The sequence below is a fragment of the Macaca mulatta genome, chromosome X (genome assembly GCF_049350105.2).
Source record: "Macaca mulatta isolate MMU2019108-1 chromosome X, T2T-MMU8v2.0, whole genome shotgun sequence".
Taxonomy (NCBI): Eukaryota; Metazoa; Chordata; class Mammalia; order Primates; family Cercopithecidae; genus Macaca; species Macaca mulatta.
Window position 1 is genome coordinate 93,061,426 of NC_133426.1, and position 23,476 is coordinate 93,084,901.

Sequence of the window (23,476 nt, forward strand, 5' to 3'; positions counted from 1 at the left end):
ATCAAACCATCCCACTTCTGAATATATATAAGAGGTAAAATCAGAATCTCAAAGAAATATCTGCACTCCTATGTTCATTGCTGCTTTATTAACAATAGCCAATATATGAAAAAACCTAAATGACCAACAATGGATGAATGGATTCAAAAAACCTGGTATTTATATATTATATACAATGGAATATTATTCAGCTTTTAAAAAGAATGAAATCTTGCCATTTGTGACAACATGAATAAACCTGGAGGATGATATGCTAAATGAAATAAGCCAGAAAGATGGATATACACCATGACACCACTTATATGATTAATCTAAAATAGTCAATCTCATGGAAGCAGAGATTAGAATGGTGGTTGCCATGCACTGGGGAGAGGAGGAAACAGGATGCTATTAGCTGAGATGAGCAAAGTTTCGGATGTACAAGATGAATAAGTCCTAGAGATCTACTGTACAGCATAGTGTCTATAGTTAACAACACTGTACTGTATACTTAAAACTTTGCTAAGAGTGTAGGTCTTATTTTATGTGTTTTTATCACACAAACAACAACAATAATAAAGTAGACAGGCAGAAACTTATGGAGGTTTATGGTATAGACTATGGTGATGGTCTCATGGATATATATGTATGTCCAATCTCATCAAGTTTATGCATTACATATATTTACAGCTTTTTGTATCTGAATCATACCTCAGTAAAGTAGTTTTTAAAAAAGAAAATAACAAATCAAATAACTTAATAAATATGTTTAAATTATAAAAAGAAGAGTATAGAGTACCATAAGGGCTATACATTATGACTTGGTCAATAATTACAGTGACTAGACATTGAGGCAATAATGAAATTAAGTGAACAAGAATAGAAGGCACTGAGTTTACAGAAGTAAATGCTCAGTTATCAGTAAGTGCAAAATGGGAATGTTTTCTCAGTAAAATTGAATCTCTGCCTTTCCCAACCAATTTCAATAATTTAATATATGTAATCTGAACATAATATAAATGTGTTATTTTCAGATTCAGTGACTGAAAAGGACAACTTTTATACTTCTAGGTATCTTCTAGGTATATGTGTGGGTTTTTACCTATATTGTAGCACTTTCACTTTTAAAGGCATCTTTTCATTTTCATTTAACTTACTATTTTCTAGTTGTCTGGTGCAAGTTGAAATTTCGATTCCCAAGTAAAATTTAACTAAGTAACTCCCAAATCAGCTTTATGTATTGCCCTTTTTACGAATTATTCCAGACCTGCATTTTGAGAACTTGTGGCCAGGTGATAAAGTGCTACTTTAAATCTATCTGTGTTACACTGAGAAGCTTCCTGAGGATAAGAATTTAATTGAACAGTTGAATAAAAGGCCAAATTGCTATGAAAAATTCATATGAACCAAAACATCTTTTCCACTACTTTCCTATCCTTAACTGTGGTATTATCTGAAGACACAGATATTCAGGTGCTGCACTGAAGACTAAACAAATAGGATGTAAGAGTTTCATAAGCTTAAAGTCACTGCAAATATGGTATAAATTATGGTGATGGTCTCATGGGTACATACTTAACTCCAAGATCATCAAGTTGTATACATTATATATGTACAGATTTTTGTATCTCAATCGTACCTCTACTAACTAGTTTTCAAAAAATAAAATAAAAAGTCAAATAATAATTTTTTTCTGGACCATGAGGCAATACAAAATATATGTTATATAGGCTATACCTCTAAACTTTGAATCAAGTATAAGGAGCTATATAAAAGACAAAACAAAAATTGATGACCGTATGTAGTAAGGGGATCTTATCCTTTAGAGACTTTTTTTTTTTAAATCATGTGTGAGCTACTTTAGGACTTTAACAAATACATCTAGGTTCCATCAGGAAACTTAGACTTCTCCCTATCTTCACCTAAATAACTGACCTATAATGGTTCAATCTGAGACCCAGTTTCCTCATCTGCAAACTGAAGAATTAAACTAGTTCCTAATTTTTTGTATGAATTAAAAATATGTGGGGCGTCTTGCTAATTAATTATCTTAATATCATCATATAAGACAAACATTTTACCATGAATTTTCTTTATCTGTGAGAGGGTTTAGATATTTGTATACCTTTAGTTTTCAGAGTTAGGAAGCATATATTGTTCACTGGAATCCATTATTTACCCTACAAATAATAAAATACCTATTAATTCACTAATTACCATAGCCAGGATTCAGTTCTGAGGAGCCAATGTAAATTCTGGAAACTTATTGATACAGTTTTGATTATGAGGCACTCAGTCATGGTAGTCCTAAGCAGGGTCCATTTGTTTAAATCATTGCCATCATATTTTCTGTCTAGGCATACCCTTTGGGAGCTGAATGGGTTATTTGGGGGATTGGAATTTTATAAAGCTAAATCAGATGTGGCAACAAAATCTCTTGGACCGTCAAGATAATGTACAAATGTATATCATCAGTTTAGATATTAAGGAAATTTCCCTTCAGATTTTTTCTTTGCCATGATTTAGAGACAATCTAATTTAATGAAAAGTTTGCTTCATTGGGAGTTTTCTATGCATCATAGGAATACAGAATGGCAAAACAGAACCTTAGTTATTCTACCAAACACACAGATGGTTTAGCCTGCATTTACCTCCCCTCACATATTTGATAAAGCTTCACCTTACCTCTTAGAATCAGAATCTTCTAATGACAGTTATGGTTTTTTGTTGTTGTTGTTGTTTGTTGTTGTTTTTTGAACAACCAATGTTTGCCTTCTTTTCCTTGAATCACATTTTTATGGTAGGATGAATTTTACTCAATTCTGAAATAATGCTTCAAAATCTACCAGATTTTTCTTTTTTCTTTTTGGCCCATGGTAGCAGTGTACCAGTAGATGATGATGATGATTTTTTTTTTTTTTTTGGCCCATGGTAGCAATGTACCAGTAGATGATTCGGGACATTATCTAAATATAATTAAGTTGAATTCACTAGACTTTTTGGAGGACATCGTTGGAGTATGTATTGTTCCGGTACTTTTAGTACTTGTTTCCTTATATATGGTTGTGTTGTTGTCTGATATAGACTTCCTAGGAGAAATAATTTCAAACTTACATATTCACTTTTTAATCCATGGCCATTCCCCCACACCCCACTTATTTATACCATTATGCTGAGAGCTTTATTTTAATATCTGACTTTTATTAATACAAAAGATTATAACTATACTACAGATGCTGGCTATATAGGTGGCATGCCATGTTTTCATTCATTTGGTTCCTCAGTGTGTAAGTATGAGGCAGACAAAAAGGTAGAAAGAATACCTGAAGTCTTTTCCTTCTTCTCCCCCTCCCCACTAAGCTGATCCTCACAGGTGAGGCAGCCTATCCTTTATAAAAGTGCCAGCAAGGATATGCACTAGAAAAGTGTTCCTTTAGATATACACTAATGAGGATATACACTAAAAGGTGTTTCTTTTAGAATTTCGGAGTGCTCCCACTGACAATGCTGGTTTAGATGGAATTTATTACATAGTGAGTTCTGTCCAAAATAACCATCCAAAACTCTTAGCAGACAAAAGAATACATTAGCAAGAGTCTTGGAATGTTTTAAACAATTTGCATTTTACTATCTTTGTTTTATTTGTGTTTCAAATTGGGGATCAGATATATGTTGAATATGTATTTTTTTAAATTTATAAACTATTCATTGTAGCGTGAAGGAATTATAAGAGTTGAAAGATACATTGTTAAAAATATTAACAAATTCAAGTTACTTTTGGTTTGTGCTATGCATCATAGCTCTGTAAAATAAACTTATCCAGCTTTCAATTACATTAAGAAATCATCCCCATTTTACAAAGGATCATCCATAGCCCAAACCTCAGTATCATGCAATATTTTCATGTGAAAAACCTGCACTTGTACCCCTAAATCTAAAATAAAAGTTGAAATTGTTAATATAAATAAATAAATAAATGGAATGGAATAATTCTGATTTTAGGTATAACAGCTGCAGCAATGGCTGAGGCGATGAAACTGCAGAAGATGAAGCTTATGGCTATGAACACTCTTCAGGGAAATGGAAGCCAAAATGGCACTGAATCAGAGCCTGATGATCTTAATTCTAACACAGGTGAGTGTCTTCTGGAATCCCAGACAGGTGACTCTTACTGTTTTATTGTGGGGCAGGAGAGAGGCGGGATGAGGATGGAGGAGAGAATGATATGTCTACTTTGGTTATAAAGATACTCAAGATTTTCTGTTCTTGTGATAGTTTGCTAAGAATGATGGTTTCCAGCTGCATCCATGTCCCTACAAAGGACACAAACTCATCCTTTTTTATGGCTGCATAGTATTCCATGGTATATATGTGCCACATTTTCTTAATCCATGTTCTCACTCATAGGTGGGAACTGAACAATGAGATCACTTGGACTCGGGAAGGGGAACATCACACACCGGGGCCTATCATGGGGAGGGGGGAGGGAGGAGGGATTGCATTGGAAGTTATACCTGATGTAAATGACGAGTTGATGGGTGCTGACGAGTTGATGGGTGCAGCACAGCAACATGGCACAAGTATACATATGTAACAAACCTGCATGTTATGCACATGTACCCTAGAGCTTAAAGTATAATAATAATAATAATAATAATAAAAAGAAGATTCAACACCACGAAGACAAATAAAATGGGTATCTATTTTCTAAAAAAATAAAAAATAAATAAAGATACTCAAGAGGGATGCTTAGCCCTATTGCTAGCATTTGTACACTGACATTAGAAAACAGTTACAAGTCTTAATCTCGTTTTGGAAACATTTAGTTATCTTCACTGTTTTGCTGTGGTGGAATTGAATTATAATTCCTATAGTGCTAGCCATTGTGCTCTCTGCCTGACAAAGACTGCTGCACTCCAGCATCACCCCAGGTTTCTTACTCCATCCTATTCTAAATAATTTACCACTGAAAGGCAATGCTGACAGTCCAGGTTGGCTGGGCTGAAGTCTTTTCAGCTGGAGTACCATTTCCTTAGATAAAGGAAAGTGCTGGGTGACTCCAGGCGTTATCGACAGGGATTAATGAAAAGAGGTAGAACAGGGAGCAGGCAAAGAAGAAAAGATGGATGAAAGGAAAAGAAAACAGAGGTGACTTGTAGAGTGGAAAGTCCTCTCCTCTCATGTTACTTGTTTCTTTCTTTTACCCCGTGATCATTTTACCTTGGCCTTGATCATAAGACCCCTCAGATCTCTTTTGAAGGTAGGTGGAATTATAACTATCAACACACATGAATGAATGGATGAACAGATGGAAAGATGGATGGATGGATGGATAAGTGGAAGGATGGACACATAAATACAGGAAAGATTTAAGAAGTATCCAATTTTATTTTAGATTTAGGAGTACATGTGCAGGTTTGTTAAATAGGTAAATATTTGATTTGGGGTTTTGGTGTACATACTGATTATTTTGCCACTTAGGTACTAAAGATAGTCCCCAACAGTTTTATTTCTTTTCTGAACTTCTTCCTGCTACCCCCTCCTCCCTCAAATAGGCCCCAGTGCCTGTTGTTCCCTTTTTTTCTGTTCATATGTTCTCATCATTTAGCTCCCACTTGTAAGTGAGAACATGTAGTATTTGATTTTATGTTCCTACATCAGTTTGCTATGGATAATGGCCTCACTCCATCCATGTTCCTGCAAAGGAAATGATCTCATTGTTTTTTATTGCTGCATAGTATTCCATGGTGCACATTTACCACATTTTCTTTATCCACTCTCTCATTGATGGACGTTCAGGTTGATTCCATGTCTTTGCTATTGTGAAAAGTGCTGCAGTGAACATATGTGTGCATATATCTTAATGGTAGAACAATTTATATTCCTTTGGGTGTATAACCAGTAGTGGGATGGTTGGGTCAAATAGTACTTCTGTTTTTAGTTCTTTGAGGAATCACCACACTGCTTTCCCTAATGGTTGAGCTAATTTACCCTTCCATCAGCAGTGTATAAACATTCCCCTTTCGCTACAACCTTGCCAGCATCTCTTATTTTTTGACGTTATAGTAATAGCCATTCTGACTGGTGTGAGATGTTGTCTCATTGTGGTTTTGATTTGCATTTCTCTAATAATCAATGGTGTTGGGTTTTTATCATATGCTTCTTGGTCACATGTATATTTTCTTTAAAAAAGTGTCTGTCCATCTACTTTGCCCACATTTGAACAGGGTTGTTTTTTGGTTGCACATTTGTTTAAGTTCCTTGAAAATTATTGATATTAGACCTTTGTCAGATGTATCGACTGCAAATATTTTCTCCCATTCTCTAGGTTGCCTTCTTACTCTGTTGATAGTTTCTTTTGCTGTTCAGAAGCTCTTGACTTTAATTAGGTCCCATTTCTCACGTTTTACTTTTGTTGCAATTGCTTTTGGCATCTTCTTCATGAAATCTTTGCCAGTTCTTATGTCCAAAACGGTGTTTCCTAGGTTATCTCCCAAGGTTTTTACAGTTTGAGGTTTTATATTTAGGAATTTAATCCACTTTGAGTTGATTTTTTGTATATGCTGTAAAGAAGAGGTCCAATTTCAGTCTTCTGCATAGAGCTAGCCAGTTATACCAGCACCATTTATTGAACAGGGTGTCCTTTTCCCTTGCTCGTTTTTGTCAGCTTTATTAAAGATCAGATGGTTTCAGGTCTGTGACTTTATTTCTGGGTTAGCTATTCTGTAACATTGGTCTATGTGTTTGTTTTGTACCTGCAGTATGCAGTTTTGTTTACTGTAGCCATGTAATATAATTTGAAGGCAAGTAATGTGATGCCTTCAGCTTTGTTCTTTTTGCTTAGGATTGCTTTGGGTATTTGGGATCTATTTTGGTTCCATATGAATTTTAGAATAGTTTTCTCTAGATATGTGAAGAATATTATTGATAGTTTGATAGTAATAGCATTGAATCTGGAAATTGCTTTGGGCAGTATGGCCATTTCAGCAATATTATTTTTCCTATCCAAGAACATGAAATGTTTTTCCATTTGGTAATGAATTGTCTCAGCATTTGCTTGTCTGGAAAGGATCTTATGTCTCCTTCACTTATGAAGCTTAGTTTGGCCAAATATGTATTCTTTTTTTTTTTTTTTGAAACGGAGTCTCACTCTATCGCTCAGCCTGGAGTGCAGTGGCACAATCTCAGCTCAATACAATCTCTGCCTCCTGGGTTCAAGCATTTCTCCCTGTCTCAGCCTCCCAAGTAGCTAAGATTACAGGTGCCCGCCACCACGCCTGGCTAATTTTTGTATTTTTAGTAGAGAAGGGGTTTCACCTTGTTGGCCAGACTAGTCTTGAACTCCTGATCTCAGGTGATCCACCTGCCTCGGCATCCCAAAGTGCTGGGATTATAGGTGTGAGCTACCGCACCCAGTCACGGATATTAAGTTCTTGGTTGGAATTTCCTTTCTGTAACAGTGTTGACTATAGGCCCCCGACCTCTTCTGGCTTGTAGGGTTTCTGCTGAGAGATTTGCTGTTATTCTGATGGGCTTCCTTATGTAGGTGACCTGTCCTTTTTCTCTAGCTGCCTTTACCATTTTTTCTTACATGTCAGCCTTGTAGAATCTGATGATTATGTGTCTTGGGGAAAATCTTCATGTGAAGTGCTTGTGGGGGTTTACATACTTCCACATTTCTCAGATATTTTGTTTGTTCCTTTTCATTCTTTTTTCTTTTTAAAAAATGATCAAAAGACTGAAATTTTGTTAAAGATGCTATTAGTAGAGGAACATATGGAGGTTCTAGCAATTGTTGCTCGATTGGCTACCAGTGGCAGAGTTGGGTGGTGGTAGCCAAGTTTGGGTCAAAGCAGGACTGATGGGCCAGAAGCTGGAGCTGAGCCCTGGCTGAAAAGCAGTGGTGGAACAATGTTAATGCTCCCCGGCATTGCAACTGTGGCCTCCATTGGTGCTGTGACACCTGTGCTGGTTTGTCCCAGGGTCCAAGACTTGTGGAGGTCCTCTTGGACTTGGGAGTTGCCCCCACAAAACCTTCAGGTGACTCTTTGCCTCAGTCTAAAAGTGTGGTGGAAGGGTGCGGGTGAGCAGGGTGATTTCCCATTCCCAGTCTTACACAGGTCCCTGTGGGGAGCAGGAATCTCCCTGGGAGCTCTCACTCACTCAGCCTGTCCATGTTTGAGAGGTTCTCCTAGCCATTTTAACAATATTGATTCTTCCTATTGAAGAACATGAAATGTTTTTCCATTTGGTAATGAATTCCCTCAGCATATGCTTGTCTGAAAAGGATCTTATTTCTCCTTCGCTTATGAAGCTTAGTTTGGCTGGATATGAAATCCTATTTTTTTTTTTTTTTTTTTTTGAGACAGAGTCTAATTCTATCACCCAGGCTGGAGTGCAGTAGCACGATTTTGGCTCACTACAACCTCTGCCTCCTGGGTTCAAGCAATTCTCCCTGCCTCAGCCTCCCAAGTAGCTGAGATTACAGGTGCCCACCACCACACCCGGCTAATTTTTGTACTTTTAGTAGAGAAGGTTTTTCACCATGTTAGCCAGGCTAGGCTCGAACTCCTGACCTCAGGTGATCCACATGCCTCGGCCTCCCAAAGTGCTGGGGTTACAGGTGTGAGCCACCACACTCAGCCGATATTTTTTAAGATGCTGATATCTAACAGGTTAGTGGCCAGCTTTGTTCCTTTCTGTTCTCTGTTTCTGCCTGCTGCCTTGATGGATCCCTACATGATTTCTCTGTTGATTGGCCTGCACGGCAGTGTTCTCTAGCCCTTTGCTTTCTTCTCCATAAGAGCAGTGCACATGAACTGCTTCTAGTTCAACATCTTGGCCCTGTCCCCCAAATATTTTTAGAAAAAAAAAAGGCAATTAAAGATGGTTTTAGGATCCAAAGATTTCCAAACTAATTCTGCAATTTAATTCAACATAATGTGATAGGTAAATTGGCAGCAGCTTTACATCTCTTTTTCTAGACTCCTGGAAATTCAAGCATGGTGGGGCTTTATTTTTCAGGAAAGTGGTAAGAGCAATTAAAGAGGAAAATTATTGAATGAAACCAGTATGAGAAAGTCCTCTGACTTTAAGACAGTGTAGATCGCCTCATGTAAAGTTACAATTTTCATGGTGAAATGCAAGATAAGAACTGCACTTCAACCAGAGCTAACAGTGACTTTTTTCTACATAGCCTGGATGCAATTTACTGGGGAATCAGTGGAAAATGTGTATTTTATTGGGTTCTTGGAAACTGAAAACAACCCATAGATAAGAATAAACAACACTAAACAATAATAATAGCAACAGTAAGAATAGTTATTAGTTACTATGTACTAAGTATCTCACATAATAACTCATTTAATTTTTACCTAAATCTTGAGAAAAAGTACTTTCAATACTCCCATTTTATAGATCAGGAAACAGAAGCACAAAGGTTCAGCCTTGCCTATAATCACAAAGCTAGTAAATTGCAGACCTAAGTTTGAGTCTTGTGTCTAGTTAAATCCAAAGTGTTTGCTTTTCCCACGTTATGCTTCCTCTTCAATCTTGGTTTGTAATGAGAATTTGACTTTATCAAAACCGTGGAATTCAAAAAAAATGTTAAAATGAAGATACAGTGAGAAAACTGATTATCAGATTCCTAATCCTAATGCCAGTTAACTCATACTGGCTTTCAAAACTTAAAGTAACTCAGAAATGACCAATATTCTAAAGGAAGCCTCTTATAATACAATGTTGTTATAAAGCAGTGTTTTCTACCAATAAAAATTAGTGAGAGTTCACACAGTAATTTCTTTCATGTTTGTCTCAGGAATACCAGTTTCTGGAAAAAGATATTCTACAATGTTTTTAATGTGTCTCCTTTGTAATGAGCTATCATATATGAGAGCTATACTGGTGCCTAATTTTAAACTTGCTAAATAGTTAATAATTTTCCTGTCTAGATATAATTTGGCCTAATTCTGAATATCTCTATCATTGTGATAAAATAAAGTATAAATTTCCATCTGTGTACGAAGTTATACTTGGTGCAATAGAAATTGAGTGACAGAAGTGATTGTCCTTGGCCATGCAGAGATTACAATCTAATTATCCTTATCTTGATGTAATGAAGTGAAGCTGACTTGAAGTATAATAATAATTATTATTATATAGGTTTAAATGAAGTTTCTGAAGCATTTCAAAGTCTGAATAAATGAAATCCCTGCTCTACTGGAAAGTGAAACTACTACAGTTTCCTAAATGATCATTTGTAAATGAAAATTTATTTCAAGCATTTTAGATCCGAAAATTTTTGGTAATCTGGGGACTAGTGTGTCTTGTTGCTCTTTGGGTCACCTATCTCACCATTTAAACTGAGATCAAAGACTGGGCTTGATTTCTCTTTGTTTCCAACTTTTATCTACTTTGGTGCCTTCCAAGAAGCGACAGAAATAGCTAATTCCAACAAGGGAGATCAGGGGTCATAGCATTTATGGTCTGATTACTAGTTATGGGAATGTTCTTTCTCAATGCTTATGGTTCAAGCAGGACTGGGAGATTGGCTATTTAATCCAAAGGAAAGCTAGATCTTGGAGAAACATTCAAACTTTGTTCACAAGATAAGTACTAGATCTAATCAGGCCAAAGAAAAGCAGTCAATTTGGTAAATATTCAATTGAGTGGGTTGTGAGGTATCCAGAGGGATAAACATTGAATGTTTCCATCATTTATGTGGTGACATAGAAGTGAGTGTTAGATTATGATAAAATGCAGTTATTTTCAATTTTGTTGTAAGTAATTCCAGTTGTATATTTGAAGTGACTAGCAAATAATAGACATTCCATGAAGGGCAAGTACATAAACGAAATAAGCAGTGTGGCTAGTGACTATTTCTAAACCACTCCATGAGGGATTAGAGTAATTCTTGAATAAGATTCTCAACAAAATTCAATTTTCATATTTATTAGGCTCCACAATGTACAATATTCCAACAGTTATAAAGGCAATATGTTGGTAGTCTGAGGAGAGAAGACAAAAAAAAAATCACTGTATTTCAAATGCTTATGATCTAGGTAGGAGAGGAGATAAAAATGAATCAATATATAAATGACTATACTCTGACATGGAATGTGATAAAAGCAACAAGAAGAACTGTGACAATATAGAGAAAGAAAAAATTACTTCTAGATGATCAGAAAGAGATTCAATTGTAGGATGTAGAATTTGAACTGTTCTTTGAAGAAGGTGAAATTGAACATCAGAAAAAAAAAATTGCATAGCTTTGAATGAAGCATTAAGCAGATTGTCTCATTGTGTTGAGTGCCTCCAGACCAACGGGTATATCATCAAGACTTTGTCCAGTGCAGAAGAGACCAAGGAATAAAGCTCCCCTCACTTATCTGTACATAATGGCCTCGGTATTGTGTAGATCAATCATTAAAATAAAATAAGCCTTCAAAAAATAAACACACTGTACTATTCCCCTAGACAGTCATTTTCAAATAGTGATTCTCAGAGACCCCAGGACATTTACAGAAGTTGGGTAAGAGTTGAGGACATGGCTTGAGGAAATTTTATGTTTGATTACTATAAAGTTTTGATCAATTACATTTTTAGGTTAACTATAAAGCGCCTGTTGTTTACAATCTTATTGACGAAGATCTCTAAAATTAAAATTTAGAGTCCTAAGTGACTTCAGATAATTAAATCCCAACCTTTCATACTACAGATGATGTATGAAGCATGAGAAATTGGCCAGTAATCACACAGCTAGGTAGTGAGAGATCTAGCACTGATTCATAGTTCCTTGATCTTTCCATCATAACATTATGCTTCTAATGTTTGAATCAATTTTCTAGTATAGTTTAAGCTACATAATCTAATTTCTTTCTTTTATAATGAATCTCAATCAATAAGCCTAGAGATTGAGATGCAGCTGATAAAGGAGATTTTCCTTAATTTGGCTTGACTAATATTTTGTTTACAAAATAGTTACCAGACTTCAGATGAGACCTGACCTGACCTCAGGATCTACTCTGGCAATTACTATTTTGACTACATCTCTGATAGATTTTCTTTCTTGATATTATCTTTTTTTCTCTTCAATTAAGTAAGGTATAGAAAACCAATGTTTCACTTGAAGTTCTGAAACTGTCCAATTAATCAAGCCATAAAATACATATATTTGTATTTTAATATGTAGTGTATATATATATACATATTGTGTGTGTGTGTATATATATATTATTATATTATATTTTATATATATATATATATAATGAAGTAGTATTCAACCATAAAAATATAACAAGATCCTGACATTTGCAACAACGTTGATGGAACTGGAGGTTAATATGTTAAGTGGAGTAAGCCAGGCATGGAAAGACAGTCTCTGCATATTCTCACTTATTTGTGGGAGCTAAAAATTAAAATGAGTGAATACATGGAGATAGAGAGTAGAAGGTGACTCACAAGGGTAGTGGGGGGTGAGGTGAGGAGGTGATGTGGGGAGGGTTAATGGGTACAAAAATAGAAAGAATGAATAAAACCTAGTATTTGCTAGCACAACAGGGTTACTATAGTCAAAAATAATTTAATTGCACATTTAAATATAACTAAAAGAGTGTAATTGGATTGTATTTTTTGTGGATAACACAAAGGATAAATACCTGAGGTGATAGATAGCCTGTTTACCCTAAAGTGATTATTATGTTTTGTATACCTGTATCAAAATATCTCCTCAATATATATCCATAAATATACTTACCATGTACCCACAAAAATTAAAAATTGAAATTAAAAAATCTAGTTAGAGCCACAAATATTATAAATTATTAAATATGATTTAGAATTTTATACTGTTTTAAGTATAAACTCAATGATTTATATCCCTGCTCTGAAATCAAGCTGAGGGCATATTACCTTTCCTGTTTTCTCCCGTATGAGTGGCATTTGTTTTTATACGACACAATTATAAATATAAATGAATGGTCTCTCTTTGTTGAATGTATTTGTGGTCATATGAACATTTTCCTTGAGAGGCCAATTTTTGGTTCTTATAAGCCATTTTCACAATGGTTTGTGTAACCAGAAAACTTTAAAAATGAGTTTGTTTTTCAATTTAAGAGTGAGCACACTCTGTTTTAAATGACTTATTGTGGCAGAATTACTATTTTAATTCCATCATTGTTATTAGTGGCTAAATCACCTGAAGGCATAATACCACAGGTATAAAAACATGCCAAGTATTCAATTAAAATTTTTCTGCTGGTGTTAATATGTTTATCTATCTTTTCATTTTAAAAAGGATCAAACTTTGTTTTCTCTGCATATTCCTTGTGACTTTTTATTCTAGCCCCCCATGACCCATTGATTCTTGCCATTTAATTGTGGAGGTATTGGCTTTTATTTGTGAAAGCCTTTATCAAAATACAGACTAAAAGATCATGCTTTCACAATTGAACTAAACAGAGAAATGTACAGCAATGTACCAACTTCCTAGAGGGTATGAGATCAATCGTTGTGCATTTTGCTCTTCACAAAAAAACCAACCACGGTGGTCAGAGAGCACGTATTTCATGACCTAAGGAAATTTCCAAATTTATTGACACATCCTGAAATAAGCAGCACACTGACCTAAAAATACTGGAAGGCCGTATTTAGTGGAGATGTTTGAATGTGTGTGAAAAAAAGAGTTTTCCTGCTGGGAGTTCTTACATCTTCTATTTTGCTTAAGTTGATATTTTTGGGTGATTCGACAAGAGCAGAGGCAGGAGAGTATGAAAATAGAGTGAATACCATTAGGCTTTAAAAGAAAAAGCAAATATAGGAGTTAGAATATTCTTATGCAAGACCAGAATTTTCTCTTTGAAGGCAGACCTATAGTTTCTTTGATTTGAGGTTTGTTTAATAGTTTCCATAATGGCTGCACCATGACTCTGCATCAAGATTTCAGCATGAATAACAACTTGTTCATGTTTCATTTAGCTCCAAATGAGAAATTCTGTTTTTTATTGTTTTAGGAAATTAGTCTGTGTACTATTTCTCATGGAGCTTTATAATTAATCACTAAAGGTTATGGCTGTAGAGAGTTTGTGGGAAATAGATGCTTGAATGATTATAATTGTAGCTGTCAAATTAGAAATATAGTTATACAGTTGCAGAATCTATTTTTAAACTCTAACAAAGACTTCCAGGGTTGCCCATTTACTTGTAGAAATAAATGGAGTATTTTTAACTGCATTGCTTACTTCAGGAAGAACTATGCTCAGTGATGTTCTCTGGAGAACCCACGATTATAATCATGTAAATCTTTATCCTCCGAGTCCCTGCTTGTTCTGACTTTTGTGTCAGTTTTGCTTCCATGGAGCAGATGTTGAGTACTTTACCTTTTGGAAAATATAGTTTTAGTGGAGAGAATCAAAGTGTATATGGTTGATTAATTTGCAAAGTTGAATTAGAAAATCCCAAGATTGCCTTCTTTCTTTATGTTATCCAAACACCTCATTAGATATGGAGCAAGATGTTTCTAGGGAATCAAGCGAGGCATGCTGTTTTTATTAGCTCCTGATACCAAGAACTGTTTTGAGAGGGTTTTTTCTGATAGAATTTTCAACTTTTACTACTTTACCCATCTTTCTTCTGTGCTTATGACCCCTTAAAAAGTAAGCCAGAAGAACCTATTGTTTTTTCAATACCCTTCTATAACTCATTCCAGGAGTAAGCAACTCCCACTTCTGGGGACTTGTTTATTATGTCTCTTCCTAATGCCTCATCTAGTGAATTACATTTCTTGTTTTGTCAGTAATATTAAGGTCAGTTTGTATGCAGTCACCTCAGAGTTTGGCCTAGTGTTATCTCTTCCTCACAATTAATAATCTGAAATGATGTGATCTATCCTTATAGATCCTGTTAGCCAACGCATAATCATTCTGATCTTCCTAGTCCTCCACCTTCCTCCTGTCCCCAACTATGCTATTATCAAATCAAAGGGCAGAACTTCACTTTTGAGAAGATGTAATCAGTGTTGAATATATTGTCTCGATTCCTACATGTTATTCTCATTTAGTGTTTCTGGTTTTTTGTACATTCATGCTAAATATCTAGCTCTGCTACAGTTTTGCGTGGTTCAAAACAAGTGATTTCAACCAAGTATTCTCTCTTGGTGCTTTGGTTATAATGAATGAGTCTGGGATAATCACATTGCCTTAGAATTCATTATTATAATTCTTGAGCATCATTAGTCTAGTCCCATCTTCTGTTTGTATTGTTTTTACTTAATGGGTACTCTCCTGAATCTGTTGCTCTCATAGTCCATACTATTTATTCCTTACAGAATCTTTCACTTAGTGATGTCACCTCAGGTTCTGAACCCCTTCCTTAGAAGTTTGAGGTTAGTGTCATGTGATCAAAATGTGCCTCTGTCCATGTTCAGTACACTGACAGAAATGTTTTTCCTGCTTTTGGGATTTGGAAAATACTTTTTTGTATCATTGCCTCAACTTAACATTTATTCATGGGTGATCACTCTTCGTGCCCCTTCTGGGAACTCTCTTCAGGTGTGTGCTCTGACTGGATTTTCACAATATATTGATGAGCCAATTGTTTAGAATGGTCTCCAAAACCTTAGTAAAGTCAAAATAAATTATATCTATTGTTTCCCCTCTATCTCCCATGCTGTCATTCTGTCACAGGAGATTAGATGCGCCTGACAAGACTCAATCGCTAGGAAGCCATGCAGGGTGTTATCCAGCATACTGTTCCCTTCAAGGTATTTGCAAATTGATTTGCAGTATCTTCCAAGACACACATGTTATCCTTACAGGTTAAGTACAAACAGGTGAAAAATAACAGAATGGGAAAATATAGGCAATGGTTCTTAAACTGGACCAAAAAGTAATATAATTTTATTTTATTTTCTAAAACCTTTGACAAATTATTGTTATATCTACGTTGAGAGATTGTGTTCATAAATGGAGTTTACTATAAGTAATTATTGGTATATGCTATCATTTAAGAAGTGTTCCTTCATGAATTAAATGGAACATGACAAAATATTCAATAGTAATTTGCTTAATACAATGCCAGATTTCAAAGGTTAATTTACAGCGTATATTGATTTTGAGATACTCTTTAGAGTATATATGTATCTAAAAATTAAAATAATAGTAATTCTGCACTGTCATCATATACATATATACTCTTATTTAGTTTCTATTTACTTTTCAAAAGGCAGTTTAATAAGCATATAGTTTCACATAGAGTTGAGCTCATTAAATATCTCCCACATTGAATGGATTCTACTTTACACTGGACATATTAGTGTAAGGGACTCAGATATAATCACTATTATTTTTTCTAAATCCTACTTTTCTATGATACTTGGATATTAACATCACAGTCATGGATATAATCAGTATATACAGTGAACCTAGTTCATGCATTGAACTCAAGTAATAAATACTTGTGCCCTTATGGAAAGTTTGGAAGTTCTGTAGTATCCAAAGTGAAAATTTTGTGAGTTTTGTGAGTTTTATTGAGGTAAAATTCACATACCATAAAATTCACTCTTTTGAAGTGTACAGTTCAGTGGTTTTAGTATATTTACAGACTTATACAACTACTATCATTATCTAATTCTAGTCTTAATAACTTATTGTCAAATTCCAGAAATATTTTATCACTCCATGAAGAAATCCTGTACCCATTAGGATGCCCATTTCTCTGCATCCACAAGAACCTGGAAACCACTAATTTACTATTACATTGTATTCTCTGTATGGATTTACCTATTCTGGATATTTCACATAAATAGAATCATACAATATGTGACCTCTTGTGTCTGATTTATTTTACTTGGAATAATGTTTTTAAGGTTCTTCCATATTGTAGCATGTATCAGAAATTCATTTATTTTAATGCCTGAATGAGATTCCGTTTTATGAAAATACTATATTTTGTTTATCCATTTATCTGTTCATGGCCATTTGGGTTGCTTCCACTTTCTGGCTATTATAAATAATATTACTATAAACATCTGTGTGCAAGATTTGTGTAGACATATGGTTTCATTTCTCTGGGATATATACCAAGGAGTAGAATTGCTGGGTACAATGATAACTCTGTTTTTAACACTTTGAAGAAATGCCAAACATTTTACATTTCCAAAGTGAATTTTGTACATCACATATTCACAGATTGGTTTCAAAAAATAGATTTTCATACACCATGCATTTCCTGGATGCTCCACACTCTATGGTCTTTCTTATGCAAATTTCTTGATATTCCAACATTTTAATTCCCCTTTTTAGAGGTAAGCTGATCCTGCCAAGTGGTAGCATTAAAGTTTCTTTTTTTTTTTTTTTTTTTTTTTTTTTTTACAAAAAACTTTACTTTTTACAAAAAAAGTAAAGTTTATTGCCTTCAACAATAAAAGCAAAGGTTGTGACTTTAAAGAAAGTTTAAGAAGTGAAATATGATTGGTTGATATATGGAGAGAGGAATTGACCTCTGACTTTTCTGAAGTTTGTAGTATAAAGAATATAGAGCAGGAAAATAAATTATGCCACATAGGGGTCATCATATCAGTATTGTCATCAAGACCAATGCTCTCATAGACTCAGCTCTACTAGAATTAGCCTGGCATTCTAACCCTTGGCTTCTGGTCACATATGGGTTAAGACAGTTCAGATTCAGAAGGAGGAAATGTATACAGAGTAAAGTAGGAAGGTATCACTAGTTGGGATAAAGATATGTCTGTTTTACTTCAAAAGGTGGGAGGTGGCTCATGCCTGTAATCCCAGCACTTTGGGAGACCGAGGCAGGCAGATCATGAGGTCAGGAGATCGAGATCATCCTGGCTAACACGGTGAAACCCTGACTCTACTAATATTAAAAATACAAAAAAATAGCTGGGCATGGTGGCACGCTCCTGTAGTCCCAGCTACTCGGGAGGCAGGAGAATAGCTTGAACCCGGAAGGCAGAGGTTGCAGTGAGCCGAGATCATGCCATTGCCCTCCAGCCTGGGTGACAGAGCGAGATCCCGTCTCAAACAAAAGCAAAAACGAACAAACAAACAAAGGTGGGAGATGGGGGTTATGTAAGTTTTCTTCTACTGAAATAACATGAACAGTAGTACAAGGAGAAAAGAAAAAACAGGCCGGGCGCGGTGGCTCAAGCCTGTAATCCCAGCACTTTGGGAGGCCGAGGCGGGTGGATCACGAGGTCAGGAGATCGAGACCATCCTGGCTAACCCGGTGAAACCCCGTCTCTACTGAAAAATACAAAAAAAAAACTAGCCGGGCGAGGTGGTGGGCGCCTGTAGTCCCAGCTACTCCGGAGACTGAGGCAGGAGAATGGCGTGAACCCGGGAGGCGGAGCTTGCAGTGAGATGAGATCCGGCCACTGCACTCACTCCAGCCTGGGCGACAGAGCGAGACTCCGTCTCAAAAAAAAAAAAAAAAAAAAAAAAAAAAAAAGAAAGAAAAGAAAAAACAAATTCTGGGGAAGTTGCCACTGGGTGAACTGTCTTAAGGTATACTCTCATAGGTTTTGGTAAGTCCTTAAGGGAGTGATATCTTCCTAGACTTTTTTCTCTTCTCTTCTGGCTTACTATGGAGAATTATGCCTAAATCTTAAACCTTACAACAGTTAAATGAGACCCCTTTCAAAGAGATTAACACCCTAAATATTATATACATACAGATTTATATTTATGTACCATACACATATATATATTCTTTATTGGTATATAAATATGTCATGATAATGATAAATGGATAATGATTACACATAAGATAAACATTTATCAAAAATTGTACTATAAATAATAAAACAGTAAAATATAAAGTGAAATAAAAAAATAATTATAGACAGTGAAAATTAGTAGCTTTTTAATAATAAAAGAAAAATATAGTTGGAGAAACTTTCAAGAAACCACTATTAAGATCGTTGACTCTCGGAGTAAAACTTCAATATGGAAACAATGTAGGCACTCGCTGTAAGAAATACTCATTTCACTCATGTATGAGAGTTTTGGTTTTTAACTTACTGAGGGAAGTTGATGGACACAGATTCTAAAGAGTTATGTTTCCTTTCAGAATTAGATATAATTAATGAAGTAACAAAAGACACTGCCTCAGAGCTACATTTATCTTTAAGTAAGATAATTTTATGGACTCTGAGAAATTGTGGTGTTTCTGCCATTGCCAACTCTCTTAGGATGTGTTTAATGCAAAGCATAAAGTTAATTGTAAAGCTACCCAGGGTATTCTATTTTTGACAGTTATTAGTCATTTACATGTTAGTGTGAATCAAAGTTTGAGAGCTAATGCTGATGAGAGGAGGGAATTCCCTGGACAGAGATTTTAAACGACAGGAGAGAAAAGAGAACTAAAAGTTAGGGTCCCAGACACAAACGCTTCCTGTTTCAAAGTTTACCTCATTCTTTTCTGAACCTTTAATATTTCCTAATGAATGGTATTTCCAAATCTTATTGAAGATGCCTATCTTCTCTTTCTTGGCAAAAAGAGGAGGTTGTTCCTTCACAAGGATTATTCTCCATGTGTAAATTGACACCATGTCCACTTAACCTAATGCATTCTCAGTCCAGGTCTCTCTTTTTTCTGTATGAATTAAATTGTCAAGTCTCTCTAGCTGCATCATAAATGGTTGATTACAAGTGCCTCCTCTAGGTGATCATCCTAAAATCCTAATGTTTATCTTAAATGGCTTGCAGAAATTTGCAAAGAAACCTCTATAAACCATTAGGACTGATTTGCATCTAAATCATTTTTAACCAGGAGGCAAAAGTTATTTTCTGCAGATGCTCAAGGTTTGTATTTTATGGGCAGCAGCATCTATGAAAACTACATACCTCATTATAAAAATAGAGCACAAATGCTATTCCCTTTTAACTTTCTGGCTTTTAGGCTTGTTCCTCCTACTGAGACATAATCAATGGAACATCAATGCATTGTACTGGGGACAGTACCTGCTCCCATAAAACACTGAGCAAAGAACAAAGCATTTGTTTTCCTAGTGTGGATGCTGAAGTTAACCTGCATTATTTAATAAAGATATTTTTGCTTTCTCAAGAGATATATCAAGTAGTAGTAAATATTTCGGTGTTATTTCTTTAGGAAGTTCAAATGTTTTGAGTGTAGACCTTCTTTTGGGAGGGTAGAGGGTGGTGGTGTTTGCGGGGAGGGAGGGAGTTGGAGGAATCAAAGGAATGAGGAAAAGCATCATGCTGTAAAGTTTGATTGTTGTTCTACCTCTTTTTCCAACTATACCTGCCATGGAGTTTTCTCATAAATGCAAACATCCTTCATAATACGTTTAAAAACAACAAATACATCACTCGGATGAATATTTAAGGAACCATCAGGAGGGGAGAAACTCATTGGTTTAATGGAATGCTGTCAAGGCAAATGAACATCATGAAAGACACTGGGGCAGAATTGATACCTTTGTACTGACATGTTAAAAGAAAAGCCCATGCATTATTTAGAAAACCCAGAAGTCTGTCAGCCGCATGATTGCCGAGTTAGCAGATGCAGGAGGATTCTGCTCGAGTTGAAAAGAAATGTGTAGGCACAGATCCATACTGTAACCTTTCATGTTTTACACCCACCATGAATACTCAGCTATTAGGCAGTCAGCGTTTTTGAGTTTTTCTTTTTTAAATTTTCAAGTGCTTCAAAAGGCAAAAGAGGTACATCTTTTAGTCTAAAAAAGCAACATGCCTGGGCTGTTATTTCAGTGTTAGAGTAAAGATGACAAGACCAAAGATTGTTTTTCATGTTTTTGAGTGTTGCGCAAGGTTCCCAGGAGTGTTTTGAAGTTGTTAAAGTAGGTATTATTTTTACACATTTATCTCATGAACAAAGTATTTTCTTAACCATTTTGCCTTCAATAAACATAAGGAAACACTTTATTTTAGTGATTTAAGTGCATGAGCATGCCATTTATAAACATGGAAAGTTCTATAGTCTACTAATATAAAAATGAATTTATAGATACTATACATGTAAGCATTTAATATAATTTTATTGAATACACAAGGGCAGCATTGTCTAGTAACATCTTGCCAAAATATAGTTATTGACATCCTTATGCCTTTGTATTACCCCTATGAGGCAAGTAAGAAGCCAGTATTCTGACTATTATCATAGAAGAGACAAAGAGAGGCACAAAAGAATGAAGTACCTCTCTTAAGGTGACATATTTTGACACTAAGAGAAAATTAGTGGTAACAAAGCCAAGATTTTGTGTTTTCAGTCTAGTGAGCCTAATGTGTTTTCTACTCTGCTGCTGCATCCCACCTTTTCTCTGTAAGTCTCTCTGCATTTATATGTGTTTAATTGTCTCTAAGCCAGAAAATACTTAATGAAAATTTCCTATTCCATATTAGCTGCTAATTCATAGCCAATGAAGGAAAAATCACAACCAGCCAATCAGGATTAATGGCATAGAATTGGAAAGTAATATTTTTTGTATCATCTATATTTTGGAAAAGTCTGTCCAAGTAGATTTCAGGAAGTTAATTGCTGATGAGGGTTCAATTTAAAATTATATATTACTTTGTTAAAAAAGAAAAAACCCTACAAATCTTTTGATAGAATTTCCACTGGAAATAATGAATAGCAAAAATTTATAAAACATATGTTATTCCCTGATTTCTGGGTCACTAGTATTTCTATGGAAACAGATGTGCATACTTCGACATATAAATGGTTAAACTTTCTTTTCATAAGTTCTTGTGGATTTGGTATTGTGTACAGGACTTCTTTGGGAGGAGCATTAATTTACACTTTTTATTTTCAGAAAACTCATCATCATTACTATTATATGCTATTTCTACTGACAAAATCACAATAAGTGAAAAATTCAGGAAGCCAAATTAATATTTTGAATCAACTTGTAGAATGGTCTGAGGTCCGAATTCTCATTTTGCCTGGTTCCTTTGCTTCTGGATGATAACTCTATCCTCTCTTTTTCGTCTCCACTAACCTCTGTTTACTCCTCTTCTCTACTATGTCTACCAGATATATTAAGTTAATAAAGGCATTCATATACTTCAGCAATGTTTTTGGAGGTGTGTGTGTGTGTGTGTGTGTGTGTGTGTGTGTGTATGAGAGAGAGAGAGAGAATGAGCATATGCATGCTGAAGTGCTGAAGCACCTGCATCAACATCACTATCGCTACAGTCATAGTCCAGGAAAGATGTCCTTGCTCTCAAGCAAGAAACAAGAACTATCATGATGGTTTGGGAATGAGGAAAAATAAGAGGGTGAAATAAGAGAGTGCCTTTGACATTAAGTTGAGAAATTGCAGAGGAAGCAACCTAACATTAGGTGTTAAAAGACCTGGATTCTAGAACCACCTCTGCCAAGAAGTAGCTGTGAATCCAGGCAAGTCTCTTTCTGTACCTGAGCCTCAGTTTTCTGATTTGTAAAATAGAAAGTGGGATTAGATTACAGTTAAATCAATTCTAGCTGTGGCAATTCTCTCTTTGTACATAGGGTAATGAGTTATTGCTGTCACTCTAATTGCAGAAGGGAGAAAGAGAGGTGTGGCAATACATAGGTAAGATGCCCATTTAGTTCTGGAACTGTCTGTAAATAAACTTTAGAAAATTAATAATCCAGATATTGTTTTACTGCCAATTCTTCATTTTCTTCTAGAATTCTAGAGTAACTACATTTCCATCATACACATTAGAAAACATTGAGTTGCTGTGTGATGCATCTCAACAGTGTATAGTAAAGAATGTGGCCCTGGGCCAGATGCGGTGGCTCTCACCTGTAATCCCAACACTTTGGGAGGCTGAGGCGGGTGGATCACTTGAGGCCAGGAGTTCCAGACCAACCTAGCCAACACGGAGAAATGCTGTTTCTACAAAAAAAAAAAAAAAAGGAAAAAAATTAGCCTGGCATGGTGGTGCACACCTGTAGTCCCAGCTACTCAGAAGGCTGAGGCATGAGAATCACTTGAACCTGGGAGGCAGAGGTTACAGTGAGCTGAGATCATGCCAGTGCACTCCACTCTGGATGACAGAGCAAGACTCTGTCGAAAAAAAAAAAAAAAAAGAAAGAGAGAGAAAGAAAGAGAGAGAGAGGAAGGCAGGAAGGCAGGAAGGCAGGAAGGCAGGAAGGCAGGCAGGAAGGCAGGCAGGAAGGAAGGAAGGAAGGAAGGAAGGAAGGAAGGAAGGAAGCAAGGAAGGGAGGGAGGGAGGAAGGGAGGGAGGGAAAGAAAGAAGAAAGAGAGAGGGAGAAAGAAAGAGAAAGAAAGAAGAAAGAGAGAAAGAAAGAGAGAAAGAGAAAGAAAGAGAGAAAGAAAGAAAGAGAAAGGAAGGAAGGAAGGAAGGAAGGAAGGAAGGAAGGAAGGAAGGAAGGAAGGAAGGAAGGAAAGAAAGAGGCCCTGGTCTTAACCGCTTTCCATCCACAATAAAAGGGTAAAAGGATTAATGTAATACACTAGATTTGTCATTATTCTTGAAAGAGTTAA

General features: G+C 35.7%; 1 protein-coding gene across 1 annotated transcript in view; it reads left to right on the top strand.

Moving 5' to 3' along the window:
• Positions 1 to 3,985: 3,985 nt before the first annotated feature.
• Positions 3,986 to 23,476, top strand: part of DACH2 (dachshund family transcription factor 2) — a 198,832-nt gene continuing 179,341 nt past the window's right edge. Inside the window, exon 1 of the mRNA XM_015127763.3 lies at positions 3,986 to 4,113. Within this exon, the coding sequence (XP_014983249.3) occupies positions 3,999 to 4,113 (115 nt within the window). The 5' untranslated portion in view covers positions 3,986 to 3,998. The remainder of the gene's footprint in view (positions 4,114 to 23,476) is intronic.